Source organism: Phyllobates terribilis, unplaced genomic scaffold, assembly GCF_046119375.1.
Source record: "Phyllobates terribilis strain yellow unplaced genomic scaffold, ASM4611937v1 Scaffold_2__4_contigs__length_985480577, whole genome shotgun sequence".
Lineage (NCBI taxonomy): Eukaryota > Metazoa > Chordata > Amphibia > Anura > Dendrobatidae > Phyllobates > Phyllobates terribilis.
The window spans coordinates 843,673,715-843,697,480 of NW_027362762.1; the positions used below are offsets into that span (position 1 = coordinate 843,673,715).

The following is a 23,766-nucleotide window of genomic DNA, read 5'->3' on the forward strand; positions in this document are numbered from 1 at the left end:
AACCAAGGAGCACAGGCGAGAGAGACACATCTAGCAGAGGCAGGGGAACACTGTCAAAGTTCTGGGAGAGTTTTCTCAGACCCTCCCATCGCACAGGCCCTGAGGCGTGGGGTACTCTCACAAGGAGTGCAAAGTTTGTAAAGATGCTGAGGGAGTACCTTGCCGACCGTACCAACGTCCTCCGTGATTCCTCTGTGCCTTATAATTATTGGGTATCCAAGCTGTATACGTGGAATGAACAGGCTCTTTATGCCTTGGAGGTCCTGGCCTGCCCTGCCTCCAGCATTTTATCAGAGCGGGTTTTTAGTGCCGCTGGTGGAATTATAACTGATAAGCGCATCCGCCTGTCAACTGAAAATGCTGACAGGCAGACTCTTTTAAAAATGAACAAGGGCTGGATTGGGCCAGACTTCTCAACACCACCGAATGATAGCAGCGTAACATAAACTCAAATCCAGTGTCTTTTTTTGGGAAGTGTATTCCCATGCACCTTTTCACACCCACACATGGGTATAAGCTTCCTGATTTTGTCTATTTGCTCCTGTCCTCCTCCTTCTCCTCATCCTCCACCACCATATCACCAGGGTGACCGTGGTCCATGATGCAACACCCACATAATTTTTTTAAAGGGTGTTTATGATGCCCGTGAAAAAAATTTTTTATACAGTATGTTCATGTATACCCCCTAGGGGTAAATGTTTGTCAGCCCATGCACTTAGTGCATGGGCATTACAAGTATAGGAGGCCCGCTCCTTTCTAATGGGAACATTTTTTTATGAGGCCCTCCTCCATGTCTCTTGCAAGGGGCATTGAAGTGCCTCCACATTTTTGGCAGCCCTTGCATTCACTGCATAGGCCAACACTATGGGAGACTCTCTCCTTTCTAATGGGAATTTGTCGTTACTGTGGCCCTGCTCTGTGTGTTTATAAATTCTTAGTGGGGTTTTTCCTAAAATTTGTCAGCCGTTGGACTCACTGCTTACCGTATAACTGTATAGCAGACTGTCTCCTTTCTAATGGGAACATGTCGTACCTGTTACTGTGGCCCTGCTCTGTGTCTCTTTAAATGCTTAGTGGGGTTTTTCCTAAAATTGGTCAGCCGTTGGACCCACTGCATACCCTATAACTGTATAGCAGACGTTCTACTTTCTAATGGGAACATGTCGTACCTTGTTACTGTGGCCCTGCTCCGTGTGTCTTTAAATTCTTAGTGGGGCTTTTCCTAAAATTGATCAGCCGTTGGACTCACCGCATACCCTATAACTGTATAGCAGACCCTCTCCTTTCTAATGGGAACATGTCGTACCTTGTTACTGTGGCCCTGCTCTATGTGTCTTTAAATTCTTAGTGGGGTTTTTTCTAAAATTGGTCAGCCATTGGACTCACTGCATACCCTATAACTGTATAGCAGACCCTCTCCTTTCTAATGGGAACATGTCGTACTTGTCACTGTGGCCCTGCTCTGTGTGTCTTTAAATTCTTAGTGGGGTTTTCCTAAAATTGGTCAGCCGTTGGACTCACTGCATACCCTATAACTGTATAGCAGACCCTCTCCTTTCTAATGGGAACATGTCTTACCTTGTTACTGTGGCCCTGCTCTATGTGTCTTTAAAAACTTAGTGGGGCATTACCACTATAGGAGACCAGCTCCTTTATAATGGGAACATTTTTTTTACCGAGACCCTCCTCTATGTCTCTTCAAAGGGGTATTGGGTTGTGTCCAAATTTTTGGCAGCCCTTGCAGTCACTGGATACGCAATAACAGTATAGGAGACCCACTTGTTAATAATGGGAACAACAAAGCATTGCCGGCTGATGGCTCTCTAACAATAGCTACGGCCTTTTAAGAATAGTAAGGGCCGTCTGATGTCCCTGTAAAAATAGGCTTTATGACTTTCAGAGTCCCTCCATCATCAATAAAAAAGGATGTGTCTGATGATGTGCCACACACCACATTGCCAGATAAGGTTGTAAAATGTTAAAATGACATTTCCCGGTGAATGCATTTGTCTTAAAAAATAACGTAAAAAACAATAGGATCTTTCTTTAGTATAAAAAACAGCGTCACCAATTTAACCTCAATGTAATCACATTGTTCAGCTCATGCACCTCTTCCGCCATCTCCGAAATGATCACATCAGTCACAAGCTGACTGCACTGCAGCACTGACTTGGCCAAGCGGCAACAGGCTGTGCTGAAGATAACATGCTTAATGCTTAATTGACAAACCACCCAGCGCTGCAGAGTTGTTGAAAGCTGTAACATAGCAGCCTGATCTGTGGCTCTCACCGCTGAATATACAGCCAGGCATGGTCGTGTGTGACAATGGGCGGAACCTGGTGACGGAGAAATGACAGCCGGGGGAAAAACGAGTCCAGTCCTTTCACCGAGCTAAAGAATATGGCTGTGGTGAAATACAACTCCCACTGAGAACCTGTTTCCGATTGAAAAACATTGTGCCCACCAGTGGATTTGATTCTGAGGGCTAACCTTTCTCACCCGCTCAAGAGCCCCATAGCAGCTGCAAAGTTAGCGCTATCATGAACTCTCCTGAGGTAGAAGCCAAGGCACACCAGAGCATTCTCTGGTGGGACCGTCCAACCCTGCTGAGAAGCAGTCCTGGCTAAGAAAAGTGTTTGGGAAGGTTCCCGGACACTCTATGGCTGCTTTTTTACTGAGGAGGAAACACACGCAAACACGGGGAGAACATACAAAGTCCTTGCAGATGTTGTCCTTGCTGGAATTTGAACCCAGGATCCCAGCGCTGCAAGGCTTCAGTGCTAACCACTGATCCAATGTGCTGCCGTTCAACCTCTAATATCTAACAGGCTGGAGAAACTTGCACCTACAGCCACTCTATCTTCAGCTCCTTTGTGAGAAAATGTATTTGGGCAGCCACTCAGTCTACCAAATAAAATTCCTGAGAAGGAAATTGGGGATGGCTTCGCTACTGGTACTGGGGGCAGCGCTAATACCATGGCGTCGTACCATAGTTTGCTGGAAATATTCCAGGCTGGTAGGAGGCAAGCAAATTCCCACAGAAAAGTACCAGCAGTAATGTTCAGGCAACATTTCAAGTGCAAGCAGCTTTAGAGGACTTCCTGGGAGAAATAACACGCAGGGTAGATACAGTTTCCTTCTATGCCAGTCCTTTCACCGAGCTAAATACAACTCTCAGACAAAAAAGTTGTGGACTGACTCCGTACCGTCCCTGGCCACATTCACCTGTCCACGTGTTTGTGATTACACGGTCCTTCCCAGTAAGTGTACTGGGGAGGGCACTGGTAATGTTGTGTGACCCGTACTTGTGGAAGGTGGAGGCGATACCGAGGAGTCTACGGTTCTCTGGTGAGCCCGTTTAACCCTGCCGAAAAGCAGCCCTGGCTAAGAAAAGTGTGGGGGAAGGTTCCCGGACACTCTATGGCTGCTTTTTTAATGTGGATCGGCCATGCTTATGCATGTTATTTCTCAAAACGCATTACAGATCAGGCCATTGTCCAACTCTGTATTCAAGAAATTAAATGCGCAAAGAAAGATATGTGTGCGTGTCAAAGCACCAATGACAAGAAGGAGTTGATGTTGGATGGGCTGCCATTGCTTCTGCATCAAGCTCAATTACAGGACTTCCTGGGAGAAATGACACGCAGGGTACATACGGTTTCCCTCTATGCCAGTCCTTTCAACGAGCTAAATACAACTCTTAGCAAAAAAATTTGTAGACTGGCTCCGTACCGTCCCTCGCCACATTCACGTGTCCACGTGATTGTGGTTAGGCGGTCCTTCCCAGTAAGTGCACTATTGAGGGCACGGGTAATGTTTTGGGACCTGTGGTTGTGGAAGGCGGAGGCGATACCGGGAAATATAGTGGTGGCTGGGGACCGAGTATGGACACCCGGCCGCCGCCGGCATGAGGTTGTGAAAAGCTTCCGCCTCCATGTGCTTAAAAGGCCATATTTCAAGTGCAAAGAGCTGCCCAGAAATCTGGCAGTTTAGTTTTGCGGCCTGTAGGTGGGTGGGTGACTGGCTGCATACTTGCGCTTGCATTCCAAGTAACAGAAAACTAAGCAGATGGAGGCCTCTATCATCATCATGGCCTCACCTCGGCACTATGAACTCTCCTGAAGGAGAAGCCAGGGCCCGCCGGAGGAGTCTCCGGTTCTCTGGTGAGCCCGTCCAACCCTGCCGAAAAGCAGCCCTGGCTAAGAAAAGTGTGGGGGAAGGTTCCCGGACACTCTATGGCTGCTTTTTTTAATGTGGATCGGCCATGCTTATGCATGTTATTTCTCAAAACGCATTACAGATCAGGTCATTGTCCAACTCTGTATTCAAGAAATTAAATGCGCAAAGAAAGATGTGTGTGCGTGTCAAAGCACCACCGACAAGTGCGAGTTGATGTTGGACGGGCTGCCATTGCTTCTGCAAAAGCTCAATTACAGGACTTCCTGGGAGAAATGACACGCAGGGTACATACGGTTTCCTCTATGCCAGTCCTTTCACCGAGCTAGATACAACTCTTAGAAAAAAAAGTTGTGGACTGGCTCCGTACCGTCCCTTGCCACATTCACCTGTCCACGTGTTTGTGGTTAGGCGGTTCTTCCCAGTAAGTGCACTGGGGATGGCATGGGTAATGTTGTGGGATCCGTGCTTGTGGAAGGCGGAGGCGATACCGGGAAATATAGTGGCGGCTGGGGACAAAGTATGGACACTCGGCCGCCGCCGGCATGAGGTTGTGAAACGCTTCCGCCTCCACGAGCCTAAAAGGCCTAATTTCAAGTGCAAGCAGCTGTCAAAAATTTGGCAGTATAGTATTGCAGCCTGTGGGTGGGTGAGTGGCTGCCTGCATACTTGCGCTTGCATTCCAAGGAATGGGGTAGGGACAACTGAACGCTGCACTGGGACAAGGACGTGGACGGTGATTGTTGCAAGTCTGCAATGACAGGTGCATGGCAGGAGGCATCTTCGCATGCGCCAAGGATCACTTATGATGGGCACACTTTTAGGCAGAGACCTGGGAGTCAGAGATGCTTCCAGAGGTCTTCCCCATGCTGTTCCCATGTCTTTTCAGCACTGTATGCATGTGTCTGATGATGTGTCACACACCACATGGACAGATAAGGTTGTAAAATGTTAAAATGACATTTCCTGGTGAATGCATTTGTCTTGGTTGAAAGCAATTCAAAAGTGCAAAAACGCATCAAAAACGCTACGTGTGAACATAGCCCAAGTTGTAGAGGAGTATTTTTGGTTTTGGTTATTTATTTTGCCTTATATACAAGTCATTACCCTGGAAAGGATGTTCCTTAACTTATTTCCCAGGAAAATCCATTTTGGTTTTGTTTTTGTATGTTTTATTGCGAGTCCATAAAAGTGGTGTAATACTCTGACCACGTTGCTGACAGCAGTGATCTGGGAATCAGAGATGCTTCCAGGGGTCTTCCCCATGCTGTTCCCATGTCATTTGAGCACTGTTCCCATCGATTTGGGCAATTTTTAGGCCCTCTGCAGACTGCCGGGGGAGCCGCCTGAAAAATGCTCGAGTTTCCCATAGACTTACATTGGGCTCGTTGCTCAGGTCGAGCACCCGAGTATTCCAATGTGCTTGACCCGAGCATCGAGTACCCGAGCATTTTAGTGCTCGCTCATCACTATTGAGAATCCCTGAAACAGAAATACTAATGGGTGCTATAATAAAGAAAATGTGAGAAAAATCGGCGCTTCCACTAATAAAATAATAAATCTTTATTTTGGATACATTAAAGATGTATTCCTATGCAATAGAAAGAACTGACGTGTTTCTGGCGCTAAGTACGTCCCTTGTCACTATGATTACAGACGTACTTAGCGCCAGAAACAAATTAGTTTTTTCTATCGTACGGGAATATTTTTTTAATGTATCCAAAATAAAGATTTATTATTTTACCAGTGGAAGTGATGATATCTCTCAGATTGTTGATTTTCACCAGCGGCATTCGGCAACCATGGTAAAAGGCTGATCCATGATCCAAGCATCAATACTATTGAACTGCGGTAAGCTCACAGCTTTTTCCATTTGTACTAATGAGTGCTACTTGCATTTACTAAATGCCTCTACAAAGTGTTGATTGGAAGATACAATTTTTAATTCCCACCCTCCCTAACACTTTATAGCTAGAAATAGATAAAATAAATAATTTCCCATTTTAACTGTTTTCCCAAATTGACAAATATCTGTTGGCCCCTAATTGTCTTTTATGCAGATAACTATTTAGACAATAAAGGGCCACCGTCATTATAATGATTTTGTTTCTAACTACTGCATCTGGCATTTACTAGAGTGATTTTCTGACAGTTGAAAATGTCTAAACTCATTGTCGAAATGTAAAATAATTAGCATTGGTGCAGCTTTAAAGGTTTTTTTTGGTGACACACAGTTTACTTGGTGCGCAAAGCTTGTTTTGCCTTGGGAATTTCAGTTTTGAGGCATGTCAGATGTGTCTGTATCACATTTCCCAGGTTTCATTGGCTTTGCTCTCACTACCTGATGTTTCTCACAGTACATGTGTGGTAAGCACAAGACGCATGCACAGTGAGAGACAATTCTTGAGACTGCCAATGCAAGCAAAGTCAGTGCTAAAGACATTGTGTGAACAATGTATAGTATGTAATCTTGAAAAGAAAGCAGGTCAAATGGCTATCTTCTGAATCATCTGATCACTAAAGCTGGCCATACACATTAGATGGCTGTCAGCCGAAAGTTGCTTCAGCCGGCAATCCCATACACAACACACCTGTGTTCTCCATGAGAAAGATGCCGGGAGACACATTGGCCAGCAGCTTATCTCTGGGAGAAAAATGCAATCAGCAGTCTGAAATATGTGTGATTGACATCTCTCTCAGCCGGCCAGTGCCCCAATACATATTAGTCCATCGGTCAAATTCGATAATATCAGCAGGTTCAGCTGACAGTCTAATGTTTTTCAAGTAGATTCCAAAGTTAAGCCCTAAGGTGCCATTTGTGGACTGCCTGTTCATGATTTTTACTGATCTTGGGACGCCGGTTAAAATGAAAAGCCACAAAATCAATAACCTCATGTATTACACAATTGTCATATATGATACATAATGATAAAATGTCCATACCTGCTCAATTTACCTTTGAATAGGTCTTAATGTAGGATTGAAAAGTTACTCTAAAGGCCCATGTGTACAATGGCTTGGCTGCCAGGTATCTTTCCCGACTTCCCCATACACTACACATGACCGTTTGGCTTAGCCAATCCCTCCTGTGTTCTTTATGAGAGAGCTGATGCCAGACTCCTTTGGCATAGGTGTGTTTCCAGGAAGAGCAAAAGGATCATCTGCTGAAATTTAACAGTCAGGATCCTTCTCTCCTTGATGATCATGTGACGGGGAGAATCAGGAGGTCTCCATAAATATTAGACTGTCAGCCAATATTGATGGGCTTGGTCTACTACAATTTTATATGTATTGGTCCCTTAACTCTCAGTATAACTGATTTCCAGGGAGTGCTGCTTTCCTTTCGTCTTGATAATAAGTGGGCATATTGGGAATCTGAAACTCGTTGATCACCATCAATCCAAAGGATTGCTAGTATTATTAAAGGTAATTTGTTAGTACGATCAACCCTCCTAAGCCGTCTATATGGACATGTAAGTCATACAAAGTTGAATAAAATGATACCTTGATGCAGTATCTGTGATCCGATATTTTATTCCCAAGAAATCCATGTTTTTCTCTTATCTAAATCTAAGTTGTATAATGACTGTGCCTGCTCTCCTGGTAACGCCCCTTTTCATTTAAAATAATCTCTGGAGGCAGATTCTCATGCGGATCAGTGTCCGGCCCATAGATCTTAATGGCTCATTTATATATAAGAAAAATGTTTATTTCTCTGGAATAAGACATTGAATTGCAGTTAACAAAGTATCATTTTATTCAACTTTTCATGACCTACATGCCCAGATAGACGGCTTAGGAGGGTTAGGCTTTGTGCCCACGATGCGTTTTTGGTGCGTTTTTTGGTGCAGATTTCCCATGACTTCTTATGACATTCTGCAAGTTCTGTGCACATGGTCAGGATTTTTTCTGCGCGGATTTTACTCTCAGAAAAAATGCGGACATGACCAATTCTTGTGCATTCCTGCATGCGTATTTGCCTATACAATGCATTGGAAAAACGCATGGCAAATACGCATGCAAAAACGCATCAAAAACGCGTCAAAAACGCATGTAAAAACCGCATGCGTTTTTCTGCCAAGGAGATGCAGAAATGCTCAGGAAAATTTCTGCTTTATTTCTGCATCGTGGGTACTAAGGGTATGTGCACACGATGCAGAAATGAAGCAGAAAATTTCTGCATCATTTCTGAATCTCCCTGGCAGAAAAAACGCATGCAGATTGTGCATGCGTTTATCCTGCGGATTCACATGCGTTTCCGCATGTGGATTGACAAGCGCTTTCCAGGCGATTTTAGCATCACCTGGAAAGTGCTTGACAACTAGGTCACACTATATAAATCCATGCAAACAGCATGGATTTATATAGTGTGACCCCAGAGAGTGTATATACTTACCTCTGATGGCCCGCGCTGTCCTGCTCAATCCGTTCTCCCTCGCTGGCAACTTTGAATTGAAAGACCTGCCGACGTCAGCGTCACGTGACCCGTCACATGACTCTGACGTCAGCGCAGGTTATACATCTCACTGCAAGTGCCGGGAGTCAAGGAGGAGCGCAGCGCGGGCCGACAGAAGGTAAATATATATTTTTTATTTTATTCTTGTTTTACAGCTTTTTTAATGGTACCTGGGTGTGGATGAGACTCTCCTCTCCTCCACACCCGGGTACCATCCGCACATTAGAACGCACCAAATGCGCAAGTACAGATGCAGTCTTGCGGAATTGGCGCGTTCTAATGCAAGTCAATGGCGGCAAAAAACGCCACGTTTACGCAAAATTAAATGACATGCTGCGGATTTTTGAGTGCAGCGTTTACGCTGCGGAAAAATCCGCATCATGGGTACAGCACATGTGGATTTCAATTGGGGAACATTGCTGCCCTTCTACCATGCGTTTTTAATGCGTTTCCACGGCGTTTACGCAACTGCAAAAAACGCCGCGGAAACGCATTAAATACGCATCGTGTGAACTCAGCCTAAGCCTAATCCTACACTGACAGATTCCCGGTAAAAGGCTTTTAGAAGATTAGAAAAAGGTTTTTTTTTTTCAGAAACAATGCTACAATTGTAATTACAGCTCTGCCCTATTCATTACTTATAGACAGCAGTGGCGCGGTTTTTCTGAAAAGAATTAGATCCCCTTTTATAACATAGATACACTACTTACTGCACTGTGTTAATTGAATTACCTTCAATAGCTCAAGAACAAATATTAGAGGTTGCGGTTCTTTCTGCAGCTCATCCAGATCTTCATATCCCAGAGTATGGTAAGCAAACATGTTTGCCAGACCACATGTATGTATATGCCAATCGGTTGGATCCTTTCCTTCTGTGATGCGCCGCAAGCTCTTTGCGACAAGTGGGTACATACCCGTGTGCTGCCAGAGAGAGATATATAGAGACGGAATTTAATCACATTGAAATAAAAAGGTCCTTTATTGTTCAGGCAAGTACTATATATACCGAGATACAGCATCCTGACAAAGGAGAGTGCCCTGATCTGTACACACAGGCCAGTCCCTCATACCCTGAGATCGTTAGTCATGCACCGAAAAGGGAGATAGAATAAATACAGTAACAATCACATACATTTCTCATTTCAATCCTAGTGAAAAATTGTAAAATATTATTATGTCCATTCCTTTCATAATAAACCTACTTGAAAATGATTTCTGTTTACCCCTATCCTCTGCGCTATCAATTTCCTAATTCTAGGAGCTATTAGACATTCCAATAATTGCAAAAAACACATTGATTTAGCTGTAACGAGCATGATGTTTATTTCTTTTTTTGTATTTACTGCTTTTATGTTAACAAGGCGCTATTAATGATGTTCCTTCCATGTAGCTCCATTTATAAAATCTTGCTTCCTTTACATATTTCATACAAGCTCTTGCTCTCCGAGCAGTACATTAAATTAAGCAAATGCAGATATCTACATGATTAAATGTCAGTGTGTCTCCGAAGGGAGAGAGACCATGAGCGCTCAGAGTTACCCAGCGCAATTAAACCTCCCATCAAACTCATACTCAGATAATTTTGCTGATACTCTACCGAACATAGAGGTAATGATTAGAAGGTGCTGACCGCAGATAAACTTAAGTCTCTGATAAATAACAAAAGAGAAATGATCTTAAATCCTATGTACATAAAGGACAAGTATTGTAATTAGACAATTGCAATTAAATTCATGGGGAAAAAGCCACACAAGCCAGTAATGTACACCCACTTACAGTGAGAGTTAGGTACTGTCCCGATTGGGGTACACCTTGTCGTGGTGGGATGACTTTTATGTTTTTTTGATCAAAACAATGTTAACCAAGTAGCTTATGTTATTTACATGTACTATTGCCATTTATTTACTTATTACAGGGTATTTGCTCCTTTTGTTTTTATCTTAGGTTTTGTGTGTTAAATGGCCAGTGTGAATGGTCACCTATGCATTTCACTTATTCCAACATATTGTAGCGTTGGCGTCCCTGCACGCTTCCCATCCTTCCCTCATCCGGCAGGGAAGCGGATTCACTCAACACCGCGGCCCCCATCCCGCACTTCCTCCTCCTCCTGCTGCTGCTGCCGCCGGGGATCTGTGCACTGCTCTCAGATCCCTGGGCACTGTGCTTAGGGTGCGTGGGCTCCCGGTCTCTTAAAGGGACAACGCACGCTGTCCTAAAGTGTCCCCAGCCAATGGCCAGCACCTACCTGCCTGTATGTCCGCCGTGCCCACCAACACCTGCCTGCCTGTATTTCAACTGTGCCCGCCAGCACCTGCCTGCCTATCAACCGTGCCCACCAACACCTGCCTGATTGTATATCAGCCGTGCCAGCCATGTCTGCCAGCATCTGCCTGCTTGTGTATCAGCCATGCCAGTCAGTATAGCTGCAGTACCTGTCGTGCCTGCCTGTATACCTGCTGTCCCTGCCAGCACCTGCCGCTTCAGCTTTCTGCCCCTTTGGGGGTCAGCTGCCATGCATCCAAGGTCTGTTATGGAGTAGCACCTGGCATCCATGCCAAGTCTAACCCCACCATCGGTGGCTCTAGCTAAAAGTCAGGTGTTATCTAAGTTACACCCCTCCAGGCTCTCCTCTGTCCACGGCACAGTGGTTCCACCATCCACTCCGTTACACATATAATCTGGTCCAAATTTTTAGGTTTCAATTACAATGAGAAAAAATGTTCATGATTTGGTAGCGTTCTGACTATGTTTCTGACAACAGACATTTCACAGTTATTTCTAAATTACAAAATTGTGCCAAAAATTTGAAAGCAAGTTTTATTTAAAAAAAAATAACTACAACAAGCATTTATTTTTTATTTTTGTTCAAATTGGCTTCAACTATACTATACTATACCATAGGTAACAGCTTTACCGAGGAACAAAAACAAAATTGACTTAGTTCATACCTACACTATGTTCTTTTTGCAATCTTAGGCCTAAAGGAATTCAAAATGCAGGTTGCTATTTGTGATTTTCATTTGACCAACCCTGGTATTGCAATTACCTTCTGGTTATATGCTATTTGTCTCATTTGGGATAACTTTTTTCTATTTTTTTTATTTATAATGAAGGGACAATTCAATTAAAATTTGAAAAAAATGATATTATGTGTTTTTCCGGCACAGTGCAATGACATTCCTCCTCTGATGTCTATTTTAAATGTTTTTAAAAGGGAGAAGTGTCACTTGTACTCAGAAGACCATGCATTGTATTATACAATTGATGTTCCTCACTCATGTACTAGGCATTTTAGTAGCTATGAGATTATGGCCCTGATTCATCAAAGTGGTTTCACCAGATTCTGGGGTAAAATACTCTGATAGGTTGCAAAATGTTTTCACAACACGAAGTTTTCCAGACAGATTTACTTAGCTCTGCCAAAATGGGAACAGCTGGGGTAAAACGACGACGTGGCATATATTACACCAGAAATCTTACTCCAATCCCATGCTGGAGTAAGATTAGTGGTGAGGCACTAGGAGGCATGTACCTTTTAATGAATCAGGAGAGTCTGACTCTAACACACCATCTCATCCAGACCGGCAGATCTTGATGAATCGGAGCCTATATGTTGGTTTTTTTCTGTGTGTTTAGTGGGAAAATCTGTAAATTGTTGATAGCATTCAAGATAGAAGTGAGTCTGTTTAGTTTATAGTTAAATCTGCATAAAGTTGTCTTGTCATGGCAGGTAGCCTCAAACAATTTTATCAAAATATGTTAACCTCACATGTTTAAGGGGTCATTCTCAAGTTGTCTCTTGAGCAACACACAGCTTTCCAGCCTCTTTCACTTCCTGGTTTATGGAAGGATGGGCTCTCCCCTCATGAGTGACATTTCTGGTGAGTAGCAGAACTATAGTATTAGAACTATAAAGCTCAGCATACGTTCAGCTGTAACATATTTCACTATCAGCCTTTTTTCTGAAGAGTACACTGCTATCAAAATATTTATATATAGAGATGACAGCGAATTTGAATAAGCAGACAGATTGGACAGGAAATATTGATAACTGAGATTAGAAGCCGAGCTTGAGATTTGGCAAGATGTATAACAACACACTGTCAGGAGCTGAGATGGAAGGGGAGGGAGGTGAGAAGCCAACAGCCGTATGGAAATCAATTGGCTGGAGAGAGGTGACTAAAATGTTAGGATTTCATTTCTCTCCTGGTTGTAACTACTGCGCACTCTCAGGCAGGCTCTGGTGGCTGAGCTCCATGGAAACCAACTATACAATATGTAAGATAAAAGTTCTCATTCTAGGAGAATGACAGTAGATAGATAAAGCAAGTCAATTCCAAACTTGTATTTTCATGCTAACTAACTAATTAAAGCAATATAATAACGTGAAAATGTCTTTTTAAGTATAGTCCATTTGCAATTTAAAATTATTAATATATTCAATGTTTGTGTAAATGTTAGCACTTGCAGAGTACTGCTACATCTTTAGTGACATATTTACCATATGACACAGTATCCAGCCATGAAAGATTAGATTGAAGGAAAGTAAAAGAATGGGCAATAAAGGCAAGGCAAGGCTTTTAAATCTGTATGTGAAAGACTGGATATGTGTGTACCTGTCTGATGTTTTACTTACAGTGGTTTGAGAAAGTATTCACCCCCTTGTTTTTTTTACCTATTTTGTTACATTACATTCTGTGTTTAAATATTTTTGTAATCCAATTTGTGTGTGATGCATCAGCACTAAAAAGTCTAAGTTGGTAAAATGAGAAAAATTAGGCAATCTAAGTGTCATATTGTCTGTCAGTATATACACACTTTTTCTGAAAGGCCACAGAGGCTACAACACCATTAAGCAAGAGGCACCACTAGCCAAACAACACCATGAAGACCAAGGAGATATCCAAACAAGTCAGCGACAAAGTTGTTGAGAAGTACATGTCAGGGTTGGGTTCTAAAAAAATATCTCAATCTCTGATGATCCCCCGGAGCACCATCATATCCATTATCATCAAATGGAAAGAACATGGTACCACAAAAAACCTGCCAAGAGAGGGCCGCCCACCAAAACTCTCAGCCCGGGCAAGGAGGACATTAATCAGAAAAGCAACATTGAGACCAAAGGTAACCTGTATTGTTCAACATCTTTATCAATGATTTAGATGAAGGAATTGAGGGTAAACTGATTAAATTTGCTGATGACACAAAGCTAGGAGGGATAGCTAATACTAGAGAAGAGAGAGAGAGGATTCAAAAAGACCTAAATAAACTGGAGCAGTGGGCAGCAACCAACAGAATGGTTTTTAACAGGGAAAAATGCAAAGTACTACATCTGGGCAATAAAAATGAAAAAAGCATATACAGAATGGGAGGAATAGAGCTAAGCAACAGTACATGTGAAAAAGACTTAGGTATACTAATAGATCATAGACTGAACATGAGTCAACAGTGTGATGCAGCAGCAAAAAAGGCAAATACAATTCTGGGATGTATTAACAGAAGCATACAGTCTAGATCACGTGAAGTCATTATCGGTCTTTACTCCTCTTTGGTCAGACCTCATCTGGAATACTGTGTACAGTTTTGAGCACCACATTTTAAAAAAGACATAGACAAACTGGAGCAAGTTCAGAGAAGAGCGACCAGAATGGTGACTGGTCTGCAAACCATGTCCTATGAGGAACGGTTGCAGGATTTGGGAATGTTTAGCTTGCAAAAAAGAAGACTGAGAGGAGACTTAATAGCTGTCTACAAATATGTCAAGGGCTGTCACATTGTAGAAGGATCATCTTTATTCTCATTTGCACAAGGAAAGACTAGAAGCAATGGGATGAAACTAAATGGGAGGAGACACAGATTAGATATTAGAAAAAACTTTTTGACAGTTAGGGTGATTAATGAGTGGAACAGGCTGCCACGAGAGGTGGTGAGTTCCCCTTCAATGGACGTCTTCAAACAGAGGCTGGACAGACATCTGTCTGAGATGATCTAGTGAATCCTGCTTTGAGCAGGGGGTTGGACCAGATGACCCAGGAGGTCCCTTCCAACTCTACCATTCTATGATTCTATGATTCTATGATAACCCTGAAGGAGCTGCAGAGTTCCCAAGCAGACACAGGAGTATCTGTCCATACGACCACAATAAGCCATACACTCCATGGAGGTTGCCTTTATGGAAGAGTGGGCAGAAAAAAGCCCAAAGCAACACAGCTCATCACCCCAAGAACACCATCCCCACAGTGAAACATTGTGGTGGCAGCACCATGCTGTTGGGAAGTTTTTCCGCAGCAGGGACAGGGAAAATGGTCTGAGTCAAGGGGAAGTTGGATGGAGCGAAATACAGGGATACTCTTAAGCAAAACCTGTTTCAGTCTGTCAATGATTTGAGACTGAGACCGAGGTTCACCTTTCAACAAGACAATCACCCAAAGCATACTGCTAAAGCAACACTTGAATGGTTTAAGGGGAAACATGGAAATGTTTTAGAATGGCCTAGTCAAAGCCCAGACTTTAATCCATTTGAGATGAAAACCTATAAACCGACCATACAATATATGGTCCGTAATCCCTATGAAGACAACACAACCAAAAAGAAGTATTGGAGAAAAAAGTTATAAGTCAGAGGGAGAACCTCTATATATTTAGTTGTAAATTCCTTAATACACATGTAAGTTATCTTCAAAAAAAAAACACAAAACAGGATTTAGCCATATAAATATACAGTACAGACCAAAAGTTTGGACACACAGTCTCATTTAAAGATTTTTCTGTATTTTCATGAGTATGAAAATTGTACATTCACACTGAAGGCATCAAAACTATGAATTACCACATGTGGAATTATATACTTAACAAAAAAGTGTGAAACAACTGAAATTATGTCTTATATTCTAGGTTCTTCAAAGTAGCCACCTTTTGCTTTGATGACTGCTTTGCACACTCTTGGCATTCTCTTGATGAGCTTCAAGAGGTAGTCACCGGAAATGGTCTTCACTTCACAGGTGTGCCCTGTCAGGTTTAATAAGTGGGATTTCTTGCCTTATAAATGGGGTTGGGACCATCAGTTGTGTTGTGCAGAAGTCAGGTGGATACACAGCTGATAGTCCTACTGAATAGACTGTTAGAATTTGTATTATGGCAAGAAAAAAGCAGCTAAGTAAAGAAAAACGAGTGGCCATCATTACTTTAAGAAATGAAGATCAGTCAGTCTGAAAAATTGTGAAAACTTTGAATGTGTCCCCAAGTGCAATTGCAAAAAACATCAAGCGCTACAAAGAAACTGGCTCACATGAGGACCGCCCAAGGAAAGGAAGACCAAGAGTCACCTCTGCTTCTGAGGATAAGTTTATCCAAGTCACCAGCCTCAGAAATCGCAGGTTAACAGCAGCTCAGATTAGAGACCAGGTCAATGCCACACAGAGTTCTAGCAGCAGACACATCTCTACAACAACTGTTAAGAGGAGACTTTGTGCAGCAGGCCTTCATGGTAAAATAGCTGCTAGGAAACCACTGCTAAGGACAGGCAACAAGCAGAAGAGACTTGTTTGGGCTAAAGAACACAAGGAATGGACATTAGACCTGTGGAAATCTGTGCTTTGGTCTGATGAGTCCAAATTTGAGATCTTTGGTTCCAACCACCGTGTCTTTGTGCGACTCAGAAAAGGTGACCGGATGGAATCTACATGCCTGGTTCCCACCGTGAACCATGGAGGAGGAGGTGTGATGGTGTGGGGGTGCTTTGCTGGTGATACTGTTGGAGATTTATTCAACATTGAAGGCATACTGAACCAGCATGGCTACCACAGCATCTTGCAGCGGCATGCTATTCCATCCGGTTTGCGTTTAGTTGGACCATCATTTATTTTTCAACAGGACAATGACCCCAAACACACCTCCAGGCTGTGTAAGTGCTATTTGACCAAGAAGGAGAGTGATGGGGGGCTACGCCAGATGACCTGGCCTCCACAGTCACCAGACCTGAACCCAATTGAGATGGTTTGGGGTGAGCTGGACCGCAGAGTGAAGGCAAAAGGGCCAACAAGTGCTAAGCATCTCTGGGAACTCCTTCAAGATTGTTGGAAGACCATTTCCGATGACTACCTCTTGAAGCTCATCAAGAGAATGCCAAAAGTGTGCAAAGCAGTCATCAAAGCAAAAAGTGGCTACTTTGAAGAACCTAGAATATAAGACATATTTTCAGTAGTTTCACACTTTTTTGTTAAGTATATAATTCCACATGTGGTAATTCATAGTTTTGATGCCTTCAGTGTGAATGTACCATTTCCATAGTCATGAAAATACAGAAAAATCTTTAAATGAGAAGGTGTGTCCAAACTTTTGGTCTGTACTGTACTTTATTGAAAAAATTATTGTTCACAAAAAATATTCAAATATAAATAATGGGGGTGAGATTTGAGGGAGGAACAGCTAAAAGAAGAAAGGGCAGGGTAAGATAGATAAACCCTGCAAAGAGACTTATATCCCCTATATGAGACTCAATGAATAATGAGTGTTGACATATTCTAACAGCCAAATAATATAGAAAGAGTAAAGAAGGACAGGTATTTGTGTAATCCATTTGAGAATCTGTAGTCAGACTTGAAGATTGCTGTTCACCAGAGGAAACCATCTAACTTGAAGGAACTGGAGCAGTTTTTCCTTCAGGAATGGTCAAAAATCCCAGTGGCACGATGTGGAAAGCTCATAGAGACTTATCCAAACCAACTTGCAGCTGTAATTGCCGCAAAAAGAGGCTTTTCAAAGTATTGACCTAAGAGGGGTGAATAGTTATGCACACTGAAGTTTTCAGTTATTTTCTTCTATTTGTTGATTGCTTCACAATGAAAAGAAAACCATGTTCACAGTTATAGGCATGTTCTTTATATGAACTGATGCAAACCCTCAAAAAAACCTGAAATTCCAGGTTGTGAAGTAGCAAAACAAAAAAATGCCAAGGGGAGTGAATACTTTTGCAAGCCACTGTATGGGTCTCCAGGGAAGTACAAACAATGGAGAAACTATGACTTTCTAAAACAAAATATTGTTTTTTTGAGTTTCACCACTTTTTGGCCCTATTAAAAAATGCTACATCCCAACTATCACATGTTATTTTTTTCTTTTTCTTTTCTTTTTATTGACCTTCTAGGCTCTCTCAGACACCAGGTTCCCTATAATTACACCAGTGAACATTAGGAATAGTTTTGAATATATTCTATTTGCTTTGAATATATTTAATTAAGTGTAAGTGTGCCTAATGTGATGAGAACAATGTCTCTAAGGAAATGTGTGGCGCCCCTGAGGGTTCAGTCGCCACAGGGGTACTGCACCTCAGAGAGAGGTGTGGTATCTCCTCTTCCAGGTAAGGATGGAGCATCTCGCAGGACCCCACTTCACCACTCAACACTACACCATTCCTGTCCTGTAGGGGGCCTAAATGCACCAGGGTGCTGCCCCGGCCCGGGATAGAGGAGATGGGGGGAACCAAAGATAGGGGGAACCAAGTAGTGGGTGAGGGTGGAGGAAACACTTACAGGAAGCACTTATAGAATCATATATAATTTATGGCCATCTTTAGTTCAAGGTCTTTGATTGCGGGTCTTCTGTCAGGGTCCAGCAAGAGTCTGCAGCTGGCTGAAGATTTTGCGGTCCTCGTACTCTGGCCTTGAGACGAGGAGCGGGTCAGATTTAACCAGTGTCTCTACCCGGTCAGGGTCCTGTTCTAAGAAGGCCTTGGAGGGGAGCAGAGGAGATAGGCTCCACAGGCAAAATGATCCCAGGGGGATACGGACGGAGCGGAGTCGCCACCTGTATTCTTCACTCTGGCTTAGCCACAGGGATTCCTGCTGCAAGAGGGGTAACCGGCCCCCGATATCTGACTGTGTACTTCATGTCACTGTTGGAAAAGCCCGGCAGCTTAGTGGATCCCAGGGAGGAACACAAGCGGGAGGAGATAAGAAGGAGAGGAACACACTAACGGGGTCTTGACAGGTGCTCCTGATCTACCTGGGAAGTGCTGAACCCCCTCCCCGGTGGCCGCCGTACGCCGTGTGTAGCAGAGAGAAGCTTTGCGGCTGAAAGTTCATCTAAAGTGAGTAAAGACTCGGATGACTTCATTCACCCCCTCCGGTTGTTTATTCCTGCGCGGCACTGCACCCACCATTCCTCCACACAGTTCAACAATCACTGCCCTGAGGCCTACTCCGCCTGTGGGGAGTAGTACCAACCGAGCTGCCAGAACATCAGCCTCAGAGGACTGTTGCCTTCACCAGAAACCACAGGTGGCGTAGTCGAACAACCACTCATCCAGAAGCTCATTTTTCATGTGAGAGCCCTGGGCACGCAAGGCCCGGCTCCAAGTATCCCCCATTTGCTCAGGGAGGCCGTCACAAATGCGCACTGTCCTTATGCTCATACCCATTATTGTTAATAAAAACGGTCTGATATTGGTCTCAAAAAGTCGGATCAGTGTCATGCAAGTGTCATGTGAGTACAATGTGATTTTTCTCAGCTACCATCCAAATGACATCTGAATGACATGCAAATGCAATCCGTATGCAATGCGATTTTAACATTAGCTTTAACATAGAGAATTACTCTGTCATTCAAAGATAGTTTTCAAAGTAAACATTCTTCAAAACATAGATAGATAGAAATATGTGAGTGAGATATATAATCCTTGCTTTGCGTGTGTAGCTTACTGTACATGTATTTAATTAATAAATAAATTAAACAAAAAAATTGCGTGTGGTCCCCCGATATTTTAATAACCAGCTGAGGGAAAGCTGACAGCTGGCGCCTGATGTTTATAGCCTAGGAAGGGAGTAATACACATGGAACTTCCCAGGCTATTAATATCAGCTCGTAGCTGTCTACTTAGCCTTTACTGGTTATTAAAATGAGGAACCTCCCAAAAAATGATGTGGGGTCCCCCTATAAATGGTGCATCCATAATATGCGCCAATTCTGGCGCTTAGCCTCCGCTCTTCCCATTTGCCCTGGGGCATTGACAAGTGGGGCAATAGTGTTGGGGATGATGTCAGCTTTGCATTGGCAGCTGACATCAAGCCCTGGAGTTACTACTGGAGAGGGATATATAAGATGCCCTCATTACTAACCCTATAGTAATATTGTAAATAAAAAACACCCAGAATAAAGTCCTATATTTGAAATAATAACTAAGACTCCTTTATTGAAATAAACACTCCCCATTCCTCTTTTACCCATTTAATCAGAAAAAAATAAAAATAAAAAAAAGCAAACTTTTACTTACCTGTCCGAAGAGAAGATATTCCATTGCTGAGATAGGAGATGGCAGCTGCTACTGATACAATTCTATATAGATGGGAGGAGGGAGGAGCTAGAGACAGAGCTCCTCCCTCTTCCTTCCTCCTATTTAAATAGAATAGAATCAGTAGCAACTGCCATCTCCTATCTCAGTAATGGGAAAGTCTGTCTTCACTGAACACAGATGTTACCTCAGAATTGAAAATTTTGATAATGGCTGATCAATTCTGGCAGAGAAAGAAGATTTCTTTGATAACATATATTACAGAGCTACTTATTTTCAGGTGTACTATTGATTTACAAAATAAAAATTAAACAACGGTTATGCTTTAAGTAACTCATTGTTAATAAGTATATTCTACATGGCAGTAATGTAGTTTACATTTCATATAGGGAATATTTGCCTATACCTTGGCACACACTATGCTCTGCTGCACTTTCTACTTCAACACTAAGTTAGAAAACATTGGGAAACCTTTTCATTTAAGAAATAGCATTTTAGTTAAAATTAGACCTCCAAATCATTCCCGCTGTAGGTATCCCATGCAGAAAGGGATCATGTGCAGCTTTATAGGAGACTTGTCAACGAGTCAAAAGTGGCCAGTGTTTGCCCTTATTTTATTCCCACTGCTCCTCTTAGTGTGCCGATATTTGTTCTGCTTTTTTTTTAATCCGCCATACTATTCCAGAGATATGGGCCTTTTAATTTAGTGCTAGTTTTTATGACCTTTACCAATGGGGCGTGGCACAAAGGATTCTCTGGGGGCGTGGCTTTATGCTGCTCCTCATTATTACCCTGTGAGAACCACCCCCTCCTAATGACCATAAAAATTGGCACTAAATAAAAAGACCCATATCTCTGGAACACTATGCCGGATTAAATGAATAAATGAATAGAACAGCATACTCAGGGAGGCAGTGAGAATAAAAAGCAAACACTGGCCACTTCTGATCTGGTGCCTGGTCCTCTTTAAAGAGAACCTGTCAGCATGAAAATCCCATCCAATCTGCAGGCATGTTATGCAGCAGGAGGAGCCGAGCAGATTCGTATATACAGTACAGACCAAAAGTTTGGACACACCTTCTCATTTAAAGATTTTTCTGTATTTTCATGACTATGAAAATTGTACATTCACACTGAAGGCATCAAAACTATGAATTAACACATGAGGAATTATATACTTAACAAAAAAGTGGGAAACAACTGAAAATATGTCTTATATTCTTGGTTCTTCAAAGTAGCCACCTTTTGCTTTGATGACTGCTTTGCACACTCTTGGCATTCTCTTGATGACCTCGGCTCTTTCTGGGATTTTGGGTCCATTAGGCGGTCCTATCGGCTTTCTTTGTATAAGTGTGTATACAGACACAGCTGTCAGTCACTGAAAGCACCGCCCACTGGACTGAAAAGCCCAGAAAGAGCAGAGGTTTAAACTAAGAAAATCACAGGTTATACGAAATCTTATCTCACAAAACTATATATCATCCTACTCAGCTTCTCCTGCTCTATAACATGGTGTCTCCAGATTTGACTGCATGTTCATGGTGACAGGTTCCCTCTAACCAAGTCTCATGACGAATAAGCTGCTCCACTTTCCATATGATTTGTCTAAAAAGTTGATTGTGACAAGTAGAGGGGATTCTCTCTATACTATATATTATCGTATAGTTTATATTAAAAAAAAATATAGTATAGTTTATATAAACAAAAAATCCAGAAATTTCTGGACTTTCCATAAAATAGGGCACTTTTTTCATCTGTCCCCCAAAAAATTCTGTATCTAATTTTATTTTGTAGCTGGAGAAGATTGAACAAAATATTCAATTCCAGGAGTAGAAAATAATCCATGGCACTCCTTTTGCTTTTAATCCTAAATAGTTCTCTTAATTTTGTACACGTACAGTGGTGGGATAACAAACAGCACAGACTGCCTACAATAGCTTCATACCATTTAGTGCTTTTTCAAGACCTTGAGAAAATCACCACATGGTATGAATGATCATAAGCAGTCTGCTCTGCTTGTTATCCCTCCACTGTATGTGCATGAAAAGAGGACTGTTTTGTTAAAACAGTTAAAAGCAAAAGCGTGAGTACCGTGTATTATTCTAATGCTGGAACTGAACATTCTGTGTAATCAATAATCAACGGATTATTCTAATGCTGGAATTGATTACTGCATCTCCTTTGGAACATTGAGCCCCTTTGCACCATTGCCCAATTGAAGCATTTCACATCTGAGCCAATAAACTAGTGCTGACCTCTTGATTTTTTGGGATTGTACAGAAGATTGGTATCACAATTGTCATGATTTTGAAGTTCACAGTTATTGCTGCTGTTATCTTCACATCAGTATTGTAAGCTCTAGACCAGTTTTCCCCAAATCCAGCCTTCAAGAGCCACCAACAGATCATGTTTTCAGGATTTCCCAAGTATTGCACTGATGATGGAATATGCATATACTATGCAATACTAAGGAAATTCTGAAAACATGATCTGTTGGTGGCTCTTGAGGACGGGAGTTGGAGAACACTGCTCTAGACATATATCAATTATAATCTTTATGGTTCATTAAAGTTTTCCAACGTGTCTATATAAAATATATGTCTGTCTGTGATGTATGAATAAATTGTAAAAAAAAAAAAAAAAAGTTGGTGATCCTGGTTATAATTAGTGTTGAGCCATCCCCGTAGTGTTCGAGTTCGGTTCGGTTCGTCGAACACCCTTGTGTTCGCCGAACTGTTCGTCGAACACCTTCGAACACCGTTAAAACCAATGGCAGGCAAACAAAAACACATAGAAACACATAGAAAACACCTTCAAAGGTGTCCAAAAGCTGACAAACTGCTCAGAAGACATAGCTAACACATGGAAAAGTGACAAGTACATATAGTCATGCGAAAAGAAAAGAGGTGGAGGAGTAAAAGGAGGGGGAGACACAGATATAGGCATGTCATGCCCTTCTAAAATCCAAAAAGTGAGAAGCCGACACGACCAGTCCGTTCCTGCCCGTGCCACCTCCGTGTCGCCGGGTTTGTGCCAGAGCCGCGGTGGACCCTGACGGCCAGCCCCCCTCTCCCAATACTGGTGCCTGTCCGCTGGTGGGTCGAGCGAGCCCTCCTGTGGTGGAGGCAGCTCTAAGCTTTTTAATTTAAATTGTTTCTCTAATTTGAATGAATACACTTTAAATCCTTTTACAAGGATCTATTGAAGGGCAAGTCTCATGTCAGCAGCCGCGTAATTCCAGCTCCAGTAGCGTCCACTAAAGCTGCTGCAGTTAAAAAGCTTTTATAAGGATCGAGCTCGGCTGTCCACCGCAAGGCGTCCTACCGCCAGTCACAGCCCCTATGCCTTGGGGTGCCTCCTGATGCTCTTCACTGAGTATCCCGTGGTCCCGAAGCATTTCCTTTGAAAAAATTAAGTGTCCAAACTACAGGTGGTGTAGCTTGCTTAACAGCCGGGATAATCCGCTGAATAGCAGACACTGCTACTAGGCACAAAGTATTTCCTGGGCTAGATGCAGTTAAAAATTTGTAATTAGATACTCTCGTTGGATGCTGAGAAAGCATTCCATAGAGTCTCCTGGCACGCCATATATTATTCTCTTAAAAAGCTTGGGGTAGGGGTCTAGGGGACCCTTTTATAGCCAAAATCATGGCCCTGTATCGCAATGCGTCACCTAGGCTGAAGATAAATGGAACTGTAGCACCCCAAGGGCTCGGTTGCTGCAGAGGTATTGCACCTCATCCAGAGGTGTGATATCGGACTCTCAGGTAAGGATGGAGTGTGGATCAGGACCCCGACACCTGCATGCATTACACCACATTGCCGTGGGGCAGGGCGACCAATATGC

General features: G+C 42.7%; 1 protein-coding gene across 1 annotated transcript in view; it reads right to left on the reverse strand.

The window, feature by feature from the left end:
• AIPL1 (AIP like 1 HSP90 co-chaperone) overlaps window positions 1-23,766 on the reverse strand; it is a 253,022-nt gene that overhangs the window by 45,117 nt on the left and 184,139 nt on the right. The window contains exon 4 of the mRNA XM_073667818.1: window positions 9,365-9,553. Coding sequence (XP_073523919.1) covers window positions 9,365-9,553 — 189 coding nt within the window. The remainder of the gene's footprint in view (window positions 1-9,364; window positions 9,554-23,766) is intronic.